The following is a 19,767-nucleotide window of genomic DNA, read 5'->3' as shown; positions in this document are numbered from 1 at the left end:
CAGTCTTGGAGCTCACACACCGGCAGAAGGAGGGGGCTTAAGGCGGGCAGGTTCTCCATTTCTTCTCTTGCAAGCTTTTGTGTCTGTGCCTTAGAGCTGCTAGGAGGGTGCACTGGGGAAGGAGGAGGGGTGCCTAGGGTGAGAGCACCCCCTTCAAGCGCGCGCGCACACACACGTTGCCGGCGCACGCACACACAGGCGGACACACACCAGACACGCACACGCGCGCGCGCGTGCACACACACACACACACACACGCACACACACGCACAAAGCTCTTTCGCCTTGAGCGCACTAACGTGGCCGCTTTCTTTGTGTGGAGCCCTCGACTGGGGTTGGGACCCCGGTCCTGTCCCGGGGAGATGGCGCAACCCATCTTGGGCCATGGGAGCCTACAGCCCGCTTCAGCTGCTGGCTTGGCATCCCTGGAACTCGACTCATCGATGGACCAGTATGTACAGATTCGTATCTTCAAAATCATCGTGATTGGGGACTCCAATGTGGGCAAGACCTGCCTGACTTTCCGCTTCTGCGGGGGTACTTTCCCAGAGAAGACTGAGGCCACTATCGGTGTGGACTTCAGGGAGAAGACCGTTGAAATCGAGGGCGAGAAGATCAAGGTGATCCAGCTGGTCAGGTCCGGGAAGGGAGGGACCTGGGAGGGGGTTTCGCTTGAGGTAAAGCTCTAGTGATAACAAATGTCTAGCTTTGGTTGTGTCGCCACCTGCCGAGCTCAAGACCCTGGTGGCATCCTCACCCCTTTTAGCTTCTTTCAGGGGTTCCGTCCCCACCTAACCCAATTTTCCTGGGAAGACAGAGTGGTTGCATTTTTACCCCTTGCCCTCGCCTTACAGCTCCTGCCTGCAAAAGCCGGTTTGAAATTGTCCTCAACCCTGAGAGGGAGAGACACCCCTGAGCACAGGAAGGCCTACCTAAAACATTTCTGGGATGTCTTGTGGGATGGATCCCAAAGCACTTTATACATCTTGAGGTCTTTTCTACCTCTTGGGTGCCAATAGGCTGCAAAAAAAAAAAAAAAAAAAAATCATCTTGACTAAGCCCTGTGACATTAAGAAGGCTGGGAATTTATGGAGCATGAAAACTGCTTTATTCTAAATTATAGTTTACTTTTAAGATTGGGGCTGAGTTGGAATGGGGATGGAGAAATGGTTGTGTCACAAAACCATGAGCCCTTTTAAAGATTGTCAGTTGCCCACTGAGCCTTCAGCATTCCCAAAACTTGTTCTTTGGAGGCAGTCCCTCTCAAATGCTTGTTTCTTTGCTTGCTTTGGGGAACCTAATGAACGAAGTGCCCATTGCTCATTCTGTCGGCATTGTCTTCAAAAGGCCCATCGGGAAAATGTAGCACAACTTATCTGAGGGCCAGGGGAAGTGCATTGACCTTCTCTCCATAGTTTATTAAGTAGGTCAAGTCAAAATATTTTGTATATTCATTTTGTGCAGTAAAAGAAGAAACTCAGTAAGACAGGAATATGTCAAATGCAGGGAGGGGGTGGCAGGAAGCAGGATATGGCAAGGGCAGCTTGGTGTGTCATGGAAATCTAAGAAGGCACCAGGGATACTAAAGACTAATTCCTCTAGACTCATAGCTGGCCTTTGCTTGTGCCAGTAGTTGGACCCCAGGTAGGGCCAAAGGAGAAGGCAAACTTCTTGCTGCGAAAACCGACTGAAGTAGCCACCTGTCCTGTCCTGTCTTCTAAGTGAAATGGAAAAGAGGAACTGGGGAACTGGAGGGGCTGATGAAACATCCCAAATTGTGCAAGTTTTCTTGGTGATTAAAATGATCTCAGAAAACAAGCCAAGACACTGCACTTCAGAAAGACTGGTAGGAGATAAGGAAGAGTGAGCTTCTGGGTCGGAGAGATAGTACATTCTTTTGAACTTGTGATCTTTTTTGCTTCTTCCACTTCTGAGGAGACAGGGATTGCTTCATGCCCTTTTAAAATCAATGCAGGTGTCTGTCGCTTTCTTTTTCAAGGACTCTCATGTTGAATGTTCGCACAAGTCAGGGCTTCTTTATGGTGTCTAGTTTCTCTAATATATGCCTACTAGATGCTGGAAAGTCTAAGACATGGTTTGTTTGCTTTTTTTTTTTTTTGCCAAAGTAGAAATAAACAAATGGATGCATTTTGAAACACCTTAAAAATCATTCATGTTTAATGTTATAGCTTATTTAAAAATCAAGTGTTACAAGGAGCTAAAGAGTTCCCTGGGCTTACAGGTCAGGGGAGGGTGCTAAAGTCATCTGGAATTTGAGTGGTGGGAAAAAGAAAGTATGTGGGGGAAAAGGAAGATGAGGGGGGAGAATTGGGGGAGGAGAAATGAGGGGTGGGAGGTGAATAGTGGATGAAGTCATTACCCAAATGCCCTTGGGGAGTGTTTTTAAACCATTCCTCCTCTAGTGTCACCCCTCTATTTAGCCAACTGGGTCTCAGAGTCTCTGCCAAATATCCCAGACTTTTTCCCCCAGAGGACAGAGCCTGTGACAGTGTGACTCACTAGAAACAGAGATCAGCACAACACCACGTGCAGATAAGTGCTTAATATGGGCTTTTGGGAGAAGGTGATATTTTCAAGAGGACAATGCCTTATAACACAGTTCAAAGAGGAACCTCTGAGGACAAATTCTCCAAGGACCATCAGGGGAGTGTGGGACCTGGGAGATGCTGAACTTGCTCCCTTGTAAGCTGTTGAAACAAGAAGGCTCAAGCAGGCCAATGAGAGATGAGTGTGTCTGGAAGACGGCAGAGCATGGCACCTGGCAGGAGATCAAGAAAGAAGTAGATTGTGCCTCATGCTTTGACTGCTTGCAGGAACAAGTGCCAAAACCTGGTTTGAAGATGACTGGATGACTGAGTGTCCTAGCTAGTCGCCCTTTCGGGGGGAGAGACAAAGGTACAGTGGGGTAAGCTGAGGCAGCCCTAGAGTTTAGCCAGCAAGAGTAGGCTCTCAGATTATAAAGTAGAAGCCCAGGCAGGGGAATGGCTTTTCTCAGTTCTGGAATAGGGCATGGCCTCTTCCAGGCTTGTTCCCGATTGTGTCTCAGGGGTGGCACACATGACAACCTCTGCTGGGGATGCCTGATTTGCCATATTCAGAACCACATCTTCCGTATCAGGGCTATCCTTAGGAGTCTGAAGTCCCATTTCTTTCTTTCTTTTTTTCTTCTTTTATTTTTCGAGACAAGGTTTCTCTGTGGCTTTGGAGCCTATCCTGGAACTAGTTCTTGTAGACCAGGCTGGCCTCGAACCCACAGAGATCCGCCTGCCTCTGCCTTCCGAGTGCTGGGATTAAAGGCGTGCGCCACCACCGCCTGGCTTTTGAAGCCCCATTTCTTTCCCCCAATCACCATGTGTCTTCTTGTACCTCATACCTTTTACAATCCAACGTTTCCTGGTTAACACATACTCAAGAAACCCCCCATGGCAGCTAGAGAGGTAACTCAGAAGTTAACAGCTCTTGAACCCAGGCCCTCTGCAATAACAAATGCTTGGGGACCTGGGTTCAATTCTCAGCACCCTCAAGTGACTCATAACCATCCATAACTGTAGTTTCAGGGAATGGAGCACCTACATGTTCACCACAAAAAAAAAACCATACACACACAATAAACCTAATATAAAATTCAAAAGAAATGCCTCCAATAATTAGGGAATAATAATTGAAAACTTCTATTTATTGGGGCCGGAGAGGTAGCTCAGTGGTTAAAAACACATATTGCTCTTTCAGAGGACTCTGTAATTCCAGCTTTAGAGATACCTGATGCCTCTGACCTCTGCAGACACATTCATTAATGTGCACATACCTACACGTAACTACAAATAATAAAAATAAATCTAAACTAAACAAAAAACCTTCTGTTTATTGACTAAACAAAGTCCAAGCTAGTTATTTTATGTCTTACTTGATATGGCAGCCCTAGGAATTAAGATTTTAAAATACTTTTAATTTAAAAAGATCTACATGCAGTATGTGTGAACATTTGTGCATACACACGTACGTGTGTGTTTGTGTGCATGTGAAGCCACATGTATTTCACAGTGCACATGTGAAGGTCAGAGGATAACTTGTAGAATCTGTTCTCTTTCCACCTTGTGAGTTTCAGGAATCAAAGTCAGGACATTAGGCTGGGTGCCAAGTGCTGAACCATCTTGCCAGCCTAGAATTGGGATTTTTATCATTCCCTTTAGACAGAGAAGGAGACCAATTTTGAGAGAGATGAAGTAGCTCGCCCACAGGCACAGGGATCTTTTGTGATTGCTAGGCTTTTTACTTCTTTTTTTAAATATTTTATTGGTTTTTCAAGACTGGGTTTCTCTGTGTAATATCCCTAGCTGTCCTGGAACTAGCTCCATAGATCAGGGTGGCCTTGAACTCACAATGATCGGCCTGCCTCTGCCTCCCCGAGTGCTGGGGTTTAAAGTAAAGGCCTGTTCCACCCATATTCACGATTGCTAGTGTTTCAACTGAGACCCAGAGCCCATGTTCTGTACATTGAGCTCTACTTTCTTTTTTTTTTTTTTTTTTTTTTTTTTTTTTTGGTTTTTCGATACAGGGTTTCTCTGTGGTTTTGGAGCCTGTCCCGGAACTAGCTCTTGTAGACCAGGCTGGTCTCGAACTCACAGAGATCCACCTGCCTCTGCCTCCCAAGTGCTGGGATTAAAGGCGTGTGCCACCACCGCCCGGCTTGAGCTCTACTTTCGAAGGTAACATCAAGCCCCCTCATTGGGAGTGATGCTAGACTACCAAGCAGTCAGTCTTACTGAGTATAAGCAAGGAACCCAAGGCTAGGGCCCAAGGATCCAAGAGCCTTCACGTTGTCTTCTTCAGGTTGGGGGCATAGTTCACTGGTAGAATGTGTGTTTGGGCTATGTGAGGCTTTGGCTCATAGCCCCAGCACCACTAAATAAATAAAATAAAATTCGAGCAAGAAATCTCTTTTGCTTGCACTCAAGACACTCAAGAGAGCGCTTGGAGTTTGCTTTTCACACCTGGGCTGTCTCAGTTTGGGCATGAGAATTACAGGTGTTCAGAGCTAGAAAAGACCTTGGGAAAAAGTCTCAAATCCAAAGTCCTCATTTTATAGGTAGGGAACTGGAACTCAGAGTGGGAAAGCGACTTACCTTAGATCAAACAAGATCAAGCCTAATCCCTTTTCTGCCACTCTTTCTGGGTTTCCCATTGCCGGGCTTATAAGAGTACATAAGTCTTAAGTCCATTTAACCCAGAAGGTTATCTGTGAGAACAACATGGAGGGACCCAACAAAGGAAAGCTGCCAGCTTTTCCTGATCAATCTAGGAAAGATGGAGTCATATTCCAACTCTCAAAGGAAGGGAGGAGCTTTTCTTAATAACATTGATGGGCATTGCGTTGAATCTGTTTTTCTTATAACCTAATAATTATGCATTATGTATGTGTCACCTACAGGTTTAGCTAAACCATTTTGCATCTGTCTCGGGCTAACAGCATCAGAAACCAATGAATAGGGCTAGGAGGGTTTAGGCATTGCTGAACCATTCTTGGTGACATTTACAGAAAGTAGCCCTTCTGTCTAGCTTGGGTCCTCCTACACGCTGAGCACTATAGCAGCGGCTCAGCCATGGCTATAGACAGGCATGACCCAGATGCAGGGTTCTCCCCATCTGCTTATCCCTGGGGAAAACACCTTCCTGTGTTATATTACTAAGTGCAAGGCGGCTGAGCTCAGTGTTCCTTACAAGTTGCCTACGGTCAGAATGACGTCATGTTTTCTGTGGGGCCTTCTAAGCTTCCATCTTCTGCCAGATAGCTTAACTGGTTAACTATACATCACTGTGTGTGTCCCTTGTTGCCTTCCCCTTTCTCTTCCTCTCCCTCCCTCTTCTCCTCTTTCCCTTTAATTTTTCCCTTCCCCAGTGTGGATGCATGTGTGCATGGGTGTCTGTCTGTCTGTCTTTGTCTCTGTCCTTTTCATTGCATCGTGTGTCATCTTTGTGTATGCATGTTTTTTAGATACATATGGTACATATGGAACAGTCCAGCTAATTAATAAAAAGATTTCTTTTAATTGAGTGGTAGTGGCCCACAGCTTTAATCCCAGCACTCAGGAGGCAGAGGCAGGTGGATCTCTGTGAGTTTGAGGCCAGCCTGGTCTATAGAGCTAGTTCCAGGACAGCCAGGGCTATACACAGAAACCCTTTCTCAAAAAACAAACAAAAGATTTCTTTTAAACTTTCCCCGCCATCCTTGGGAGTATCCACCAAAAGTTGTAAATCTTTCTTTCTTTCTTTCTTTCTTTCTTTCTTTCTTTCTTTCTTTCTTTCTTTCTTTCTTTTTATTTGTACGTTTGCCTTCTGCCATTGGCCTTCAACAAAAAGACATTTGTAGCTCATCTATAAAATGATGCCAGATATGTCTACTAGTTAAAAGAAATACCCAGGTCAGCTAAGAGTATATGTAGGGGATGGAGGGCTTGCTGAAGCTCATTCAAGGCCGGATGTGGCAGCTCTCCACCCCATGCCCCTCAGCCTTTGCCCATCACCCCATTAATCTGGGCCTATCCAAGCTACTCATGGCAAGATAATGCATCTTTCTCCCTGCCTCTTCCCACTAACTGCCCTTACCCTGTTTCGGCTTCTAGAGCCAAGCTTTCCAGAATGCAAACCAGTAGACCCAAGGCACAGTACTAAAGGTTGATGTGCTCTCTGAGACAATGATAACAACTAATATTCATTGAGCATTTCACATCTTACAAAAACTTCTTCTCATTTATTATTTCATTGGATCATCTTAGCAGCCGCAGAGAAGCCCAGCTTCCCACTATAGAGACGAGGAAATTATGGCTTCATTTACTCAGCTACTGAATAGAAGCCAGAGTGCTGTCTTTCCAGCTGTACTCACTGTATACAGTTGGCCTTCTGTACTCAAGGGGTCCAACTAACTGAAAAGAAAATGTTTAGAGAAAGAAGCAGGGACTGGAGATATAGCTCTGCTAGTATAGTGCTGGCCTAGCAAGGATGAGGCCCTGAGTTCAATCCCAGTGACACATAATCCTGGCCCGGTGAGGTATACCTGAAATCCTAGCACCCGGGGAATAGAAACAGAAAAATGAAAACTACAGGGTCATCTTGTATTTGGCTAAATAAGTTTAAGGCAGGCCAGCCTGATCTAGATGAGATCTTCTCTCTCTCTCTCTCTCTCTCTCTCTCTCTCTCTCTCTCTCTCTCTCTCTCTCTCTCTGTGTGTGTTGTGTGTGTGTGTATACGTGTATGTGTGTGTGCACATGCACACACATGAATCTACCTAAACATATACAGACTTTTTTCTTCTTCCCTAAACAATACATTAGATCAAGTATTTTTGATCACTTGCATCGTATCAAATATTATAAGAAGAGATACTTTAAAACATGTAGAAAGGCCAGGAGTGGTGGTGAATGCCATTAATCCCAGCACTCAGGAGGTAGAGGCAGGTGGATCTCAGTGAGTTCGAGGTCAGCCTGGTCTACAAACTGAGTTCTAGGACAGCCAGAGCTGCTACACAGAGAAACCTTGTCTTGAAAAACAAACAAATGTAGAAAGAGATGTATGCAGGGTAATATGTAAGCAGTACACTGTTTTACAAAGGGCATTTGATCTTCCATAATGTGGGCATCTGGGGAATTCTGGAATCTGTATTAGGCAGGTCATGCATGTCCAAGAAATGCCACCAAAACATAGCAGATGAGGATGCTGAAGTAGAGAAAGGACATACAACTAGCAGGAGATTTGGGGAGAGATTTGTATACCAGTTGGTTTGACTCCACTGTACCATACTGGCCCTCTGAGAGTGATGAGCATCCCAGGCATGAGTAGCTAAGGGGTAGTCCTCAACCATGTCCACTGGGAAGAAAAGAAAGAGGAGGTGGGCCGGGAGGTGGTGGCGCATGCCTTTAATCCCAGCACTCGGGAGGCAGAGGCAGGTGGATCTTGGTGCGTTCAAGGCCAGCCTGGTCTACAAGAGGTAGTTCCAGGATAGGTTCCAAAGCTACAGAGAAATCCTGTCTTGAAAAACCAAAAAGAAAAAAAGAAAGAAAGAAAGGAAGGAAGGAAGGAAGGAAGAAAGAAAGAAAGAAAGAAAGAAAGAAAGAAAGAAAGAAAGAAAGAAAGAAAGGAAAAAGAGAAAAAAAGAGAAGGGGAAGTATCTTCTTTCATTCCCTAGCAAGGATGAAAGGACAGTAAGGGTGCTGAGGACAGGAAAACTGCATCCCTAGACACAGAACCCATTCCATGCATCCAGTGAGCCTGACTGACGTACTTCCCTTTTAGAGGTTTTGAGGCCATACCTGCTAGTTCTGTTTTCTGCTGGGAGTAGCCTGCTTCCGGGCTTATGTCTCATCAGAGGCAGGGGTGCAAAAACTTCGAATGCAGTTTATATAGAGCTGGAATTAGAACAGTAACTGCCCCTGAACTCCCAAACGTCGACATGAAAGCTTCAAGGCTTTCTTTGTAGCTTCAGAAAGGCAGAGGAGAACTCCAGCAGAGGGGCTCTCCCTACAGTTCTGGCAACTTGGGTGGTTGTACACAATTAGGAAGCCAAGGAAAAGCCAAACACTCAACCTTACTCAGTTCAAACACCTCACACATTCCCACCCGTGTTCCTGCAGGTATTTTTAGAATCCTGAGCTCATGGTGTTAAAGCATCTGCCACATGCCTGAGGGCCGACAGGGATTCAGCTTCACTAAGAGGCGAGAGTTAAGACTACTGGAGAGTGGGGGTGGGAAGTGGAGAGCGGGAGCCAAGTGGAAATGATATTCCTGTACTAGGCCTGTTTTCTTCCCCCTGACCTCCATCCCTCTCTCCATCTGCCTCTCTTCCTTCCTGCTCAGAGCACCAGAGAGGTAGAGGGAATAAAATCATTTTTTATTTTTTGGTCTCTGCTTACAGGGGCTTTTTGCTTCTGTGTATAACCAAAGTGGGATGCTTTCTCTGAAATGGTCCGGCAGATACCTGAGCTGTCCTACTGCTGGTAGTTCTAGGGGCTCAGGCCAATACTGCTGTTCATCATCACCACCTCAAAGCTGAAAAAGACTGCCTACAGTTTAGTCAACGAGAGACCGGCAGCACTGACGGAATAAAAAAGACACACGTGTATTCTAAATGGAATGGTGTAGACCCCAAGGCAATCGGAATTCCTAAGAAAAGAGAATTAGAGAGAAGTTATAAGAGATTTGCAGATGGGGGAACTGGAGAGATGGTTCGTACTTAAGAGCATTGGCTGGCTGCTCTTTCGGAGGTCTGGGGTTCCATTTTCATCTGGAAATACCTGCAGGAATACAGGTGGGAATGTGGGAGGTGTTTGGACCATCTGTAATTCCAGTTCCAGGGGGATCTGTTTTTCTCTTCTGGTCTCTTTAGGGACTGCATGCATGTGGTACATAGGCACAAATGCAGGCAAAACATCCATACATATAAAATAGAAATAATAAAATAATATATCTTCCAAATGAAAAACAAATGAAGATATGAACCAAGCATGGCGACTCATGCCCTTAATGCCAGCATTTGGGATGCAGAGGCAGGTGGATCTCTGTGAGTTCAAGGTCAGCCTGGTCTACAGAGGGAGTTCCAGGACAGCCAGGATTAAATTGAGAGACCCTGTCTCAAAAAAAAAAAATCCCTCCTCCCCTAAAGCAAGATTTGAAAATTTGAGAATGAAGGTAGAAGCACAAGTTGAGTCTTCAAGAATGGGTGAGATTGGGATCAGGATCTACTATGGAAGGATGGACTAGTGGGTACAGTCATAGAGAAAGATGTGGCCAAGCATCTTGAACCTAGGTAGGAATAGGTCAAATTAAGACAGACTGAAATATTTCCATTTGACAGCACATGCAGTATAAGGCCACCATAATTTCCTAAAAAGGAAGATGACATACAGGTACAAGCACGGGATGGAGGTAGCTAGTGTGACAGCAGCATTTAGGGAGCAATGGAGTGGAGACATTCAGGAACCAAATGACTGCTGTAGTCCGGAAACAGAGAGAGGAGAGCCTGACCAGGGTTCATGAGAATCCAAATGGAAGCTGAGGCTGATGGTAAATATTGGGCAACCCCAACACTAGAAGACTGAGATAGAAAGACTGAGGCCAGGCCAGGCGAGAAGTGAGCTCCACTAAAAGATGCTAGAGGTTAATGAAGCAGAGCCAGGACAATGGAAACTGATGTCCGAAATTATGGTCTTAGAAGATCTTCACTCCGTAAAGAGATTCAACTATATTCCACAGATTATACTCACAGACGGCTAGTTCCAAATAAAGAGTAGAGACTTCATTTGAAGAGTCAAAGTAGTCAAGCAAGAGGCCATAACAAAATTTGGCTTTATATCTGAGAATTTTATAGGCTCTTGAGATCAGCATTCTGAGCATAAATATCTCTTGTCCCAGACCCTGAATATATCACAGAAAATAAAACTGGGCTTGGATATATGTTGACTTCCCCTGGGAATTATGTCTCTGCATATGTTAATGATACCAGATTTTTCTCTTCATAATTTGGCCTTTATCCCAAAAGCCAAGATGCAGAAGAAAAATAGAGTGAATTAAATTAACTTTTACATAACAAAGACATAAATTTAAAAATAAATTGAAAAGCAGGCATGGTGGCTCAAGCATGTAATTCTAGCACTAGGGTGAATGAGACAGGTGGATCATGAATTTGAAGTCAGCCTTGGCTATATAATTAGATCTCATTTAAACAATCAAATGAACTAGATGGCAAGGTATTTGTTTGCTTGGTTTGGTTTCGTTTTTCTAGACAGGGTTTCTCTGTCTTCCCTGGCTGCCCAGAACACACTTTGCAGACCAGACTGTCCTTGAACTCACAGAGAGCTGCCTGTCTCTGTCCCCACCCTCAGTGCTGGGACTAAAGGTTTATACCAGTACCACCCGGCAATGGTGAGACTTTTAACACTAGTTTTGCTTTGCTGATGGCAGTAAAGCAGGCTCTTGTATAGTCCAGGCTGGCCTCCAACTTGCTATGGAGCCAAATATGGCCTGACTCATCTTAGTTTTTCTTTTTTTCTTTTTTTTTTGTTTTTTTTTTTGTTTTTTTTTTTTGTTTTTTTTTTCGAGACAGGGTTTCTCTGTAGCTTTGGAGTCATCTTAGTTTTTCTAATTGTGTAATACAAGTTAGGTTAAGAAGGTACATCCTATAAGCCAGAGCTCAGGAAGGTGAGGTGAGGTAGAAGGATCACTAGTTTCAGGCCAGCTTTATATATATATATATGTATATATATATATATATGTGTGTGTGTGTGTGTGTGTTAAGACCTTGTCTCAAACAACAATGACAACAACAACACTACAAAGCAACATGTATTTTAAACCATAAAATTAGGGCAAAGAAAAAGAACAAAGACAATAAATATTACCTATATTCAAATAGCCATTAATATTCTGGTATATACAATTCTAGATTTTCCTGCAAACATTTGTGTTTAATGTTTTAAAATTGAGATTATATCATAAGAGAAAACATTTGGGGCCAGTTAAAAATTGAACATACCAGCCCTGAAATATATGTTATTTCTCTTTCTCACTTTCTCTTTCTGGTCTTTTATTTTATTTTTATTCTATTTTATTGATATTTATTGAGTTCTACATTTTTCTATTCTCCTCTCCCTGACTCTCCCCTTCCCCCTTCAATCCTCCCCCAAGGTCCCCATGCTTCCAATTTACTCAGGAGATCTTGTCTTTTTCTACTTTCTACTTCCCATGTAGATTAGATCTATGTAAGTCTCTCTTAGTGTCTTCATTGTTGTCTAAGTTCTCTGGCATTGTGGTTTGTAGGCTGGCTTTCTTTGCTTTATGTTTAAAAACCACCTCTGAGTGAGTACATGTCATAATTGTCTTTCTGTGTCTGGGTTACTCACTCAAAATAATGTTTCCTAGCTCCATCCATTTTTTTTTTGCAAAATTCAAGCTGTCGTTATTTTTTTCTGCTGTGTAGTACTCCATTGTGTAAATGTACCACATTTTTTCTTATCCATTCTTTGATTGAGGAACATTTAGGTTGTTTCCAGGTTCTGGTTATGACAAATAAAGCTGCTATGAACATAGTTGAGCACATATCCTTGTGGTATGATTGAGCATTCTTTGGATATATACCCAAAAGTGGTATTACTGGGTCTTGAGGAAGGTTGTTTCCTAATTTTGTGAGAAATCGCCACACTGACATCCAAAGGGGTTATACCAGCTTGCATTCCCACCAGCAATGCAGAAGTGTTCCCTTTACCCCACAACCTCTCCAGCATAAGTTGTCATCAGTGTTTTTGATTTTGGCCGTTCTTTCAGGTGTAAGATGGAATCTCAGAGTTGTTCTGATTTACATTTCTCTGATGACTAGGGATGTTGAACATTTCCTTAAGTGTCTTTCAGCCATTTTAGATTCCTCTGTTGAGAGTTCTCTGTTTAGATCTGTACTCCATTATTTTAATTGGATTATGTGATCTTTTGATGACCAACTTCTTGAGTTCTTTGTATATTTTGGAGATCAGACCTCTGTCTGATGTGGGGTTAGTGAAGATCTTTTCCCATTCTGTAGGCTGTCGGTTTGTCTTTTTTTTTAAAAAAAATATTTATTTATTTATTTATTTATTTATTTATTATGTATACAATATTCTTTCTGTTTGTATGCCTGAAGGCCGGAAGAGGGCACCAGGCCTCATTACAGATGGTTGTGAGCCACCATGTGGTTGCTGGGAATTGAACTGAGGACCTTTGGAAGAGCAGGCAATGCTCTTAACCGCTGAGCCATCTCTCCAGCCCCTCTCATTTTGTCTTGTTGACCATGTCCTTTGCTTTACAGAAGTTTTTCAGTTTCAGGAGGTCCCATTTATTAATTGTTTCTTTCAGTGTCTGTGCTGCTGGGGTTATATTTAAGAAGTGATTCCTGTGCCAATGCATTCAAGTGTACTTCCCACTTTCTCTTCTATAAGGTTCAGTGTGTCTGGCTTTATGTTGAGGTCTTTGATCCATTTGGACTTGAGTTTTGTGCATGGTGATAGATATGGGTCTATTTTCATTCTTCTACATGTTGCTATCCAGTTATGCCAGCACCACTTGTTAAATATGCTTTCTTTTTTTTTTCCATTTGATATTTTTTCCTTCCTTGTCAAAGATCAGGTGTTTGAATATGTGTGGATTGATATTTGGGTCTTCTATTGGGTTCCATTGGTCCTCCTGTCTGTTCTTATGCTAATACCTGGCTGTTTTCAGTACTGTATCTCTGTAGCAGAGTTTGAAGTCAGGGATTGTGATGCCTCCAGAAGTTCGTTTATTGTACAGGATTGTTTTGGCTATCCTGGGTGTTTTGCTTTTCCCTATGAAGTTGAATACTGTTCTTTCGAGGTCTTTGAAGAATTTTGCTGGGATTTTGATGGGCATTGTGTTGAATCTGTAGATTGCTTTTGGTAAGACTGCCATTTTTACTATGTTAATTCTGCCTACCCAAGAGCATGGGAGATCTTTCCACTTTCTGGTGTCTTCTTCAATTTCTTTCTTCAAAGATTTAAAGTTCTTGTCATACAAGTCTTCCACTTGTTTGGTTAGAGTTACTCCAAGATATTTTATGCTGTTTGTGGCTATTCTGAAGGGCATTGATTCTCTGATTTCTTCCCCAGCCCTTTTATCATCTGTGTACAGGAGGGCTACTGATTTTTTTTTTGAGTTAATCTTGTATCCTGCTACATTGCTGAAAGTGTTTATGAGTTGTAGAAGTTCCTTGGTAGAATTTTTGGAATCACTTATGTAAACTATCATATCCTCTATCTGGTCTTTTAAGACAGGGTTTTTTTTTTTTCTTTTTCATGTAGCCCAGGCTACATGAACTCACAGAAAGCCTTTTGCCTTACCCTTGAGTGCTGGAATTGCAGCTGTGAATTGGCGCAAAAATGACTTTTAGCGTATGTCTCTCTCTCTCTCTGTGTGCTATTCATCCCATAATGAACATTTTTTCCTTCGGTAAAAATAACACTGTGATCAAGATATTTTCATACAATTTGTGAGTATCTTTTCAATGTCTATAGAATAGATTGCTGGAAGTAGGATTACAGGTCTTAAGAGTTGTGAACATTTTTAAGATTATTGATAAAATTTTCACATTGTCCTCCAGGAAATTTGACCCATTTGTGAACTATTTCTATTAATTTAAAAAAGATTCATTGTTTCATGTGCATGAGTGTTTTCTTTGCATGTATGTAAAGTGCATTATGTGTATGCCTGGTACTAGCCAAGGTCAGAAGAGGGCATCCAGTCCTCAGGGACTGTAGCTTGAGGCAGTTGTGTGTTTACTTATGAATGCATAGAATCAAATCTGGGTCCTCTGCAACAAGTGTTATTAACCACTGGGCCAACTCTCCAGTCCTGTGTACTCTTTTTAAACTACAATTCTTTATATTTTTCAACTTTGTATTTTCATTCATCAATTAATTTTTTTCCTTTCTTTTTCTCTCTCTCAGATCTCTCTCTCTTGTTTTTCAAGACAGGGTTTGTCTGTGTAGCCTTGGCTGTTCTGGAACTCCCTCTTTAGACCCCGTTGCCTCTACCTCTAAGTGATGGGATTAAAGGCATTTGCCACCACCACCCGGCTTCATGCATCAATTTCAAGAAAAAAAAAAAACTTAACAAACTCTAAAACATCTCTCTGAGCTTTGATAGGTCCATTCAGCTGATCTGTCAAGGACTTATTGCTATAACAGGACTTGTTACCTCATTTTCTAATGCGTTAAGACTATGCTTTTTCTCGTCTCCTCATGTTTCCTTTTCCAACTTCACATGTGGGTTTTTGTTGCAGGTTCAGGTGTGGGACACAGCAGGACAGGAACGCTTCCGTAAAAGCATGGTGGAGCACTACTACCGCAATGTGCATGCCGTGGTCTTTGTCTATGACGTCACCAAGATGACCTCCTTCACCAACTTAAAAATGTGGATCCAAGAATGCAATGGGCATGCTGTGCCCCCACTAGTCCCAAAGGTGCTTGTGGGTAACAAGTGTGACTTGAGGGAACAGATCCAGGTACCCTCCAACTTAGCCCTGAAATTTGCTGATGCCCACAACATGCTCTTGTTTGAGACATCAGCCAAGGACCCCAAAGAAAGTCAGAACGTGGAATCAATTTTCATGTGCCTGGCTTGCCGACTGAAGGCTCAGAAATCCCTCTTGTATCGTGATGCTGAGAGGCAGCAAGGCAAGGTGCAGAAACTGGAGTTTTCACAGGAAGCTAACAGTAAAGCTTCCTGTCCTTGTTGAAACCAAATAGTGTAAATACAAGAGAATTAACATTGGAATTTTTTTCTTTCCCTTTTTTTCTGTGCCTGCATAATGCTGACACCTGCTTGTTTCCATACAAACTGATATCAAAATAAACTTTGTATAGATTATCACATGCCTTTATGTCTTGCTTTCTTCTAGGAAGACTTTCTTGTTGTTGTTTGGAGTGCTGAGGCTAGAAGCTAGGGCCTTGCATCTGGTAATAAAGAACTCTGCCACTGAGCTACATCCCTAGCCACAAGAAGAGTTTTTTTTGACAGTCATAAGTATTTTTTCTGTTTGTCTGTTTCCTTTTTTTTTGTTTAAGACAGAGTCTCGCTGGGTGGTGGTGGTGCATACCTTTAATCCCAGCACTTGGGAGCCTGGTCTACAAGAGCTAGTTCCAGGACAGGCACCAAAGCTACAGAGAAACCTTGTCTCGAAAAAATAAATAAATAAAAAAGATAGAGTCTCACCATTCAGCTCTGGTTGTCTTGGAACTCACTCTATACACCAGGCTGGCCTCAAACTCATAGAGATCCGCCTATTTTTGCCTCCCATGTGCTGGCATCAAAGGCAAGGCATGAACCACTACCTCTGGCTTTCTTTCTTTCTCTTTCTTTCTTTCTTTCTTTCTTTCTTTCTTTCTTTCTTTCTTTCTTTCTTTCTTTCTTTCTTTCTTTCTTTCTTTTTTGAGACAGAACCTATTTAGTCCTGGCTTTTCTGGAACTTGCTATGTAGATTAGGCTGGCCTCAAACATACAAGATCCTCTTGCTTCTGTCCCCCAAGTGCTGGGATTAAAAGGTATGTGCCACGTCACTTAGCTCTGTGAAGTCCTGAAAGGAGATGTGGATTTAACATTTCCTGCATTCCCTAGGTGTGCTCCTTAGATCCACCCCCAACTTTTCTAAAGTGTAAAAGTAGGCGGTCTTGCCAGTGGTGGCGCATGCCTTTAATCCCAGCAGTCAGGAGGAAGAGGCTGGCGGATCTCTGTGAGTTCGAGGCAGCCTGGTCTACAAGAGCTAGTTCCAGGACAGGCTCCAAAGCTACAGAGCAACCTGTCTCGAAAAACCAAAAAAAAAAAAAAAAAAAGTAGGCTGTCTCACAATTCCAGTTCTTTCGCAAAAAATTCTACTCTTCTCCCACATTTCACCTGTGACCCCCTCTCCTTTCTTGGATGAGGCAAGGCTCAAGCTAAGAAATACATATTGTGCAAAGGACGCCATGGAATATGTATTACAGGAAGAAACATCTCCTATGTTCAAAGACCCCGTGACCCAGTTACAGAATAATGCAATTACTTAGAAACAGGAATTCAACAACAGAGGGCTAGAGAGATGGCTCAGTGATTAAGAGTCCTTGCTGTTCTTAGAGAGGATGCAGGTTTGATCCCCAAACCCACATCATGGTTCACAACTGTCTGTAACCTCAGTTTTAGGCGATTCAGCCTCCTGTTCCTGAACTCAGGACCTCTGGAAGAACAGTCAGTGCTCTTAACCTCTGAGCCATCTCTCCAGCCCACAAAATAAATCTTTTTTTTTTTTTTTTTTTTTTTGGTTTTTTTCGAGACAGGGTTTCTCTGTGGTTTTGGAGCCTGTCCTGGAACTAGCTCTTGTAGACCAGGCTGGCCTCGAACTCACAGAGATCCGCCTGCCTCTGCCTCCCGAGTGCTGGGATTAAAGGCGTGCGCCACCACTGCCCGGCCCACAAAATAAATCTTAAAAAAATAAAATTAAGCAGTAGTGAGTACAAGGGTATGTTGAGAATATATACTCAACATCACTGACTGCTCCCTGAAAGAATAATCTAATTTATTTTAATATTTTTATTTATTTATTTGTGTGTGGGAAGTGCATAAGCATTCTGGTGTGGAGGTCACAGGACGGCCTGCAGGAGTTGATTCTCACCTTCCACCATATGGCTTCCAAGGATTGAACTCAGGTTATCACACTTGGCAGCAAATGTCTTTGCCTACTGAGCCATGTCACAGCCCTCATAGGTTTTTAAAAATATTTAACTATTTTATGTGCATTTGGTATGAGGGTGTCAGATTCCCTGGAACTGAAGTTACAGATAATTGTGAGCTGCCATATGGGTGCTGGGAATTAAACCCGGGTCCTCTAGGAGAGTAGCCTCTTAACCACTGAGTCATCTCCCCAGACCTGCCCTAATAGTTTTTGTGTACAAGTCTACATTATGTTTTTTTTTCTTTTTGCTAAATAAATTTATTTTGAAACATTTAATTTCTTTTTGTATTATTGTCCTAAAGGGTGCTGAGGTGGATGGCCTTACTGTCAGGTGGAACACTCTATTTGGTTTTTGGTGATTCTCCAGCAGGAGACTTCAATAGTTGTTTTTTATACATCTAGCTCTTTGTTCAACTGTAATCTAAAAATGTCTAGTAAAGGTCCCGGGCGAGTGTCCATGCTTGAAGATGCTCCTTTAATGGTCTTACTGGAATCCTGCTATGAGAGAGTCTTGAGATGACAGCTCCTGAGTTCTTTCCTGTTAGGCCTATGCAGCTCTGCCTCCAGACAGAAAATGTAACTCATTTCAGTGGGCTTCTCAAAGAAAGTCCTTTGGCAAGACCACCTGGCCTCAGGCTCATCACAATCACCAGTATGCTTCTTGTTTCCTGGCCTGGATCCCAGTCTTTAGTATTCCAGTAAGAGCTGGTTTTCTTGTCAGTTGCTCCTACCCTCTGCATTTTACCAACAGAGCTTGGGTTCTGTTGTCTGTTGACTTGATGACTAATGAAACCCTGGTTGGTATGCTTTTTTATGACTGAAAATCTTCCAGCCGTGACTCAGACTGTACTTGCTTGCTCAGAGGCTTGTAGCTAGCACGAGGATATATTGTGGCTAAGGTCAGTGATGTTAAGAACAGTCACCTCAATTACTAAGAGAGTCCGGGGTCAGATGCTGATCTAAGCACAACTGGCTAGGCTAAGGCAAGAAAAAATCTTTAGTCCAGAATAGCTGGATAAGCCCAGGAAAGGAACTAAGCCCACTTGGAATGGCATGGGCCCAGTTATGTACAGACAGCTTTCTAGAAAGCAAGGCTTAATTTCTACTATGTTTACTAGCAAATGCCTCTAAAGGTAGTTTATTATCTTGAAACACCAAAGGGGACAGAGTTGCTGCCTTCCTTCATTGCTCCTTCCTCCATTGGTCATTCCTCATCATCTTCCTGGAAGGGCACTTGCTCCTTTTGGAAAAAAAGGCTGGCTTAGGCTCTAAAACTACCTTTAGGTCTTTCTTTCTTTCTTTCTTTCTTTCTTTCTTTCTTTCTTTCTTTCTTTCTTTCTTTCTTTCTTTCTTTCTTTCTTTCTTTCTTTCTTCCTTCCTTCCTTCCTTCCTTCCTTTCTTTCTTTCTTTCCTTGCCTTTTTTTTTTTTGATTTTCAAGACAGGATTTCTCTGTGTAACAAACAGCCCTAGGGTCCTGGAACTAGTTCTTACAGACCAGGCTGGCCTCAAACTCACAGAGATCCACTTACCTCTGCCTCCCTCCCGAGTGCTGGGATTAAAGGCGTGTGCCACCACCTCCTGGATTTACACAGAGCAACCACCTGAGTTAAACTCTTGTTTTGATTCTAAGTCCTTTGGCTGTCTGTGCCTCTAAGGGCTGTGCATAGACATTAAGATTGATGAAATATTTCATCTGAGAGTTTCTTAGATTAGTGGATCTCAAATACTGGTTCAAGTTAACTGCAGTATCTCAATTACTTATAGAACAGATTTCCAAACCACTTTATCTAGAAGCTCAAAAGTGGTGTTCAGGAATTGGAATTTTTAAAATAGTCACAGATGATTCTGTGGTGTCCCCATGTCTATATGTGTATAGCTTTCCATAAGCTTCCTGACAAGCTCTAACAGCGAAACTGTCTTTCTTTAGCCACGTCGTTAAAGCCAGCTATGTGAATAGGACACTCTGGGTTCCCAAGGAACTCAGCCTGGTGAAGTGGATCCTTTCAGGCCCTAAGCAAGAAAAAAATGAAACCATTTTGGGCACACCCATTGTCCTTGGGCTGCTTGCCTGAAACTACTAGGCAAGAGCCTCTTAACTTCAAGAGACTTGGGAAAACTAATCCTGAGTATAAACACTTCCACATTGAGTGCCACTCTAGATGCAAGCGACAGAACTGACACTATAAGGAGGAGATACACGTCTACCACATGCCTCCTGTTGGTGAAGTTAGTGATGGCAGCAAAGTGGCTTTCTGACAGCTGAATGAATATTTCCTGGATGCTTGTCTAAGTAGCAGGAACAAATTCTGGCACTAACTCGGGCACTTAGACACCAGGAGCTAGGATATCCTTACTCAAGGAAATGACCTAAAGGTGCACTGACATTACCTCTTGTCCAATTACTAGGGCTTCGCTCTTCCTGGGAAGCCTGTGAACCTGCTATGTTAAGAACTATAGCATAGCAGCAGAGTGGAAAAAGCAGGGACACATAGGAAGCACTTGATCTGTGCAG

General features: G+C 42.9%; 1 protein-coding gene across 1 annotated transcript; it reads left to right on the top strand.

The window, feature by feature from the left end:
- Positions 1–50: 50 nt before the first annotated feature.
- Positions 51–15,394, top strand: Rab33a (RAB33A, member RAS oncogene family). The gene is made up of 2 exons (XM_057760148.1): positions 51–620; positions 14,831–15,394. Exons 1-2 carry the CDS (start codon positions 363–365, stop codon positions 15,284–15,286), a joined length of 714 nt encoding a protein of 237 aa, XP_057616131.1. The 5' UTR covers positions 51–362; the 3' UTR covers positions 15,287–15,394.
- Positions 15,395–19,767: the final 4,373 nt, after the last annotated feature.

The sequence above is a fragment of the Chionomys nivalis genome, chromosome X (genome assembly GCF_950005125.1).
Source record: "Chionomys nivalis chromosome X, mChiNiv1.1, whole genome shotgun sequence".
Lineage (NCBI taxonomy): Eukaryota > Metazoa > Chordata > Mammalia > Rodentia > Cricetidae > Chionomys > Chionomys nivalis.
This window is presented reverse-complemented; position numbering and strand designations above follow the sequence as displayed.

Excerpts from the sequence above, each read along its gene's own strand:
- Rab33a (XM_057760148.1), top strand. The coding sequence starts at position 363 with ATGGCGCAACCCATCTTGGGCCATGGGAGCCTACAGCCCGCTTCAGCT. Across the intron at positions 621-14,830 it reads TCGAGGGCGAGAAGATCAAG|GTTCAGGTGTGGGACACAGC; the intron begins GTGATCCAGCTG and ends TTTTTGTTGCAG.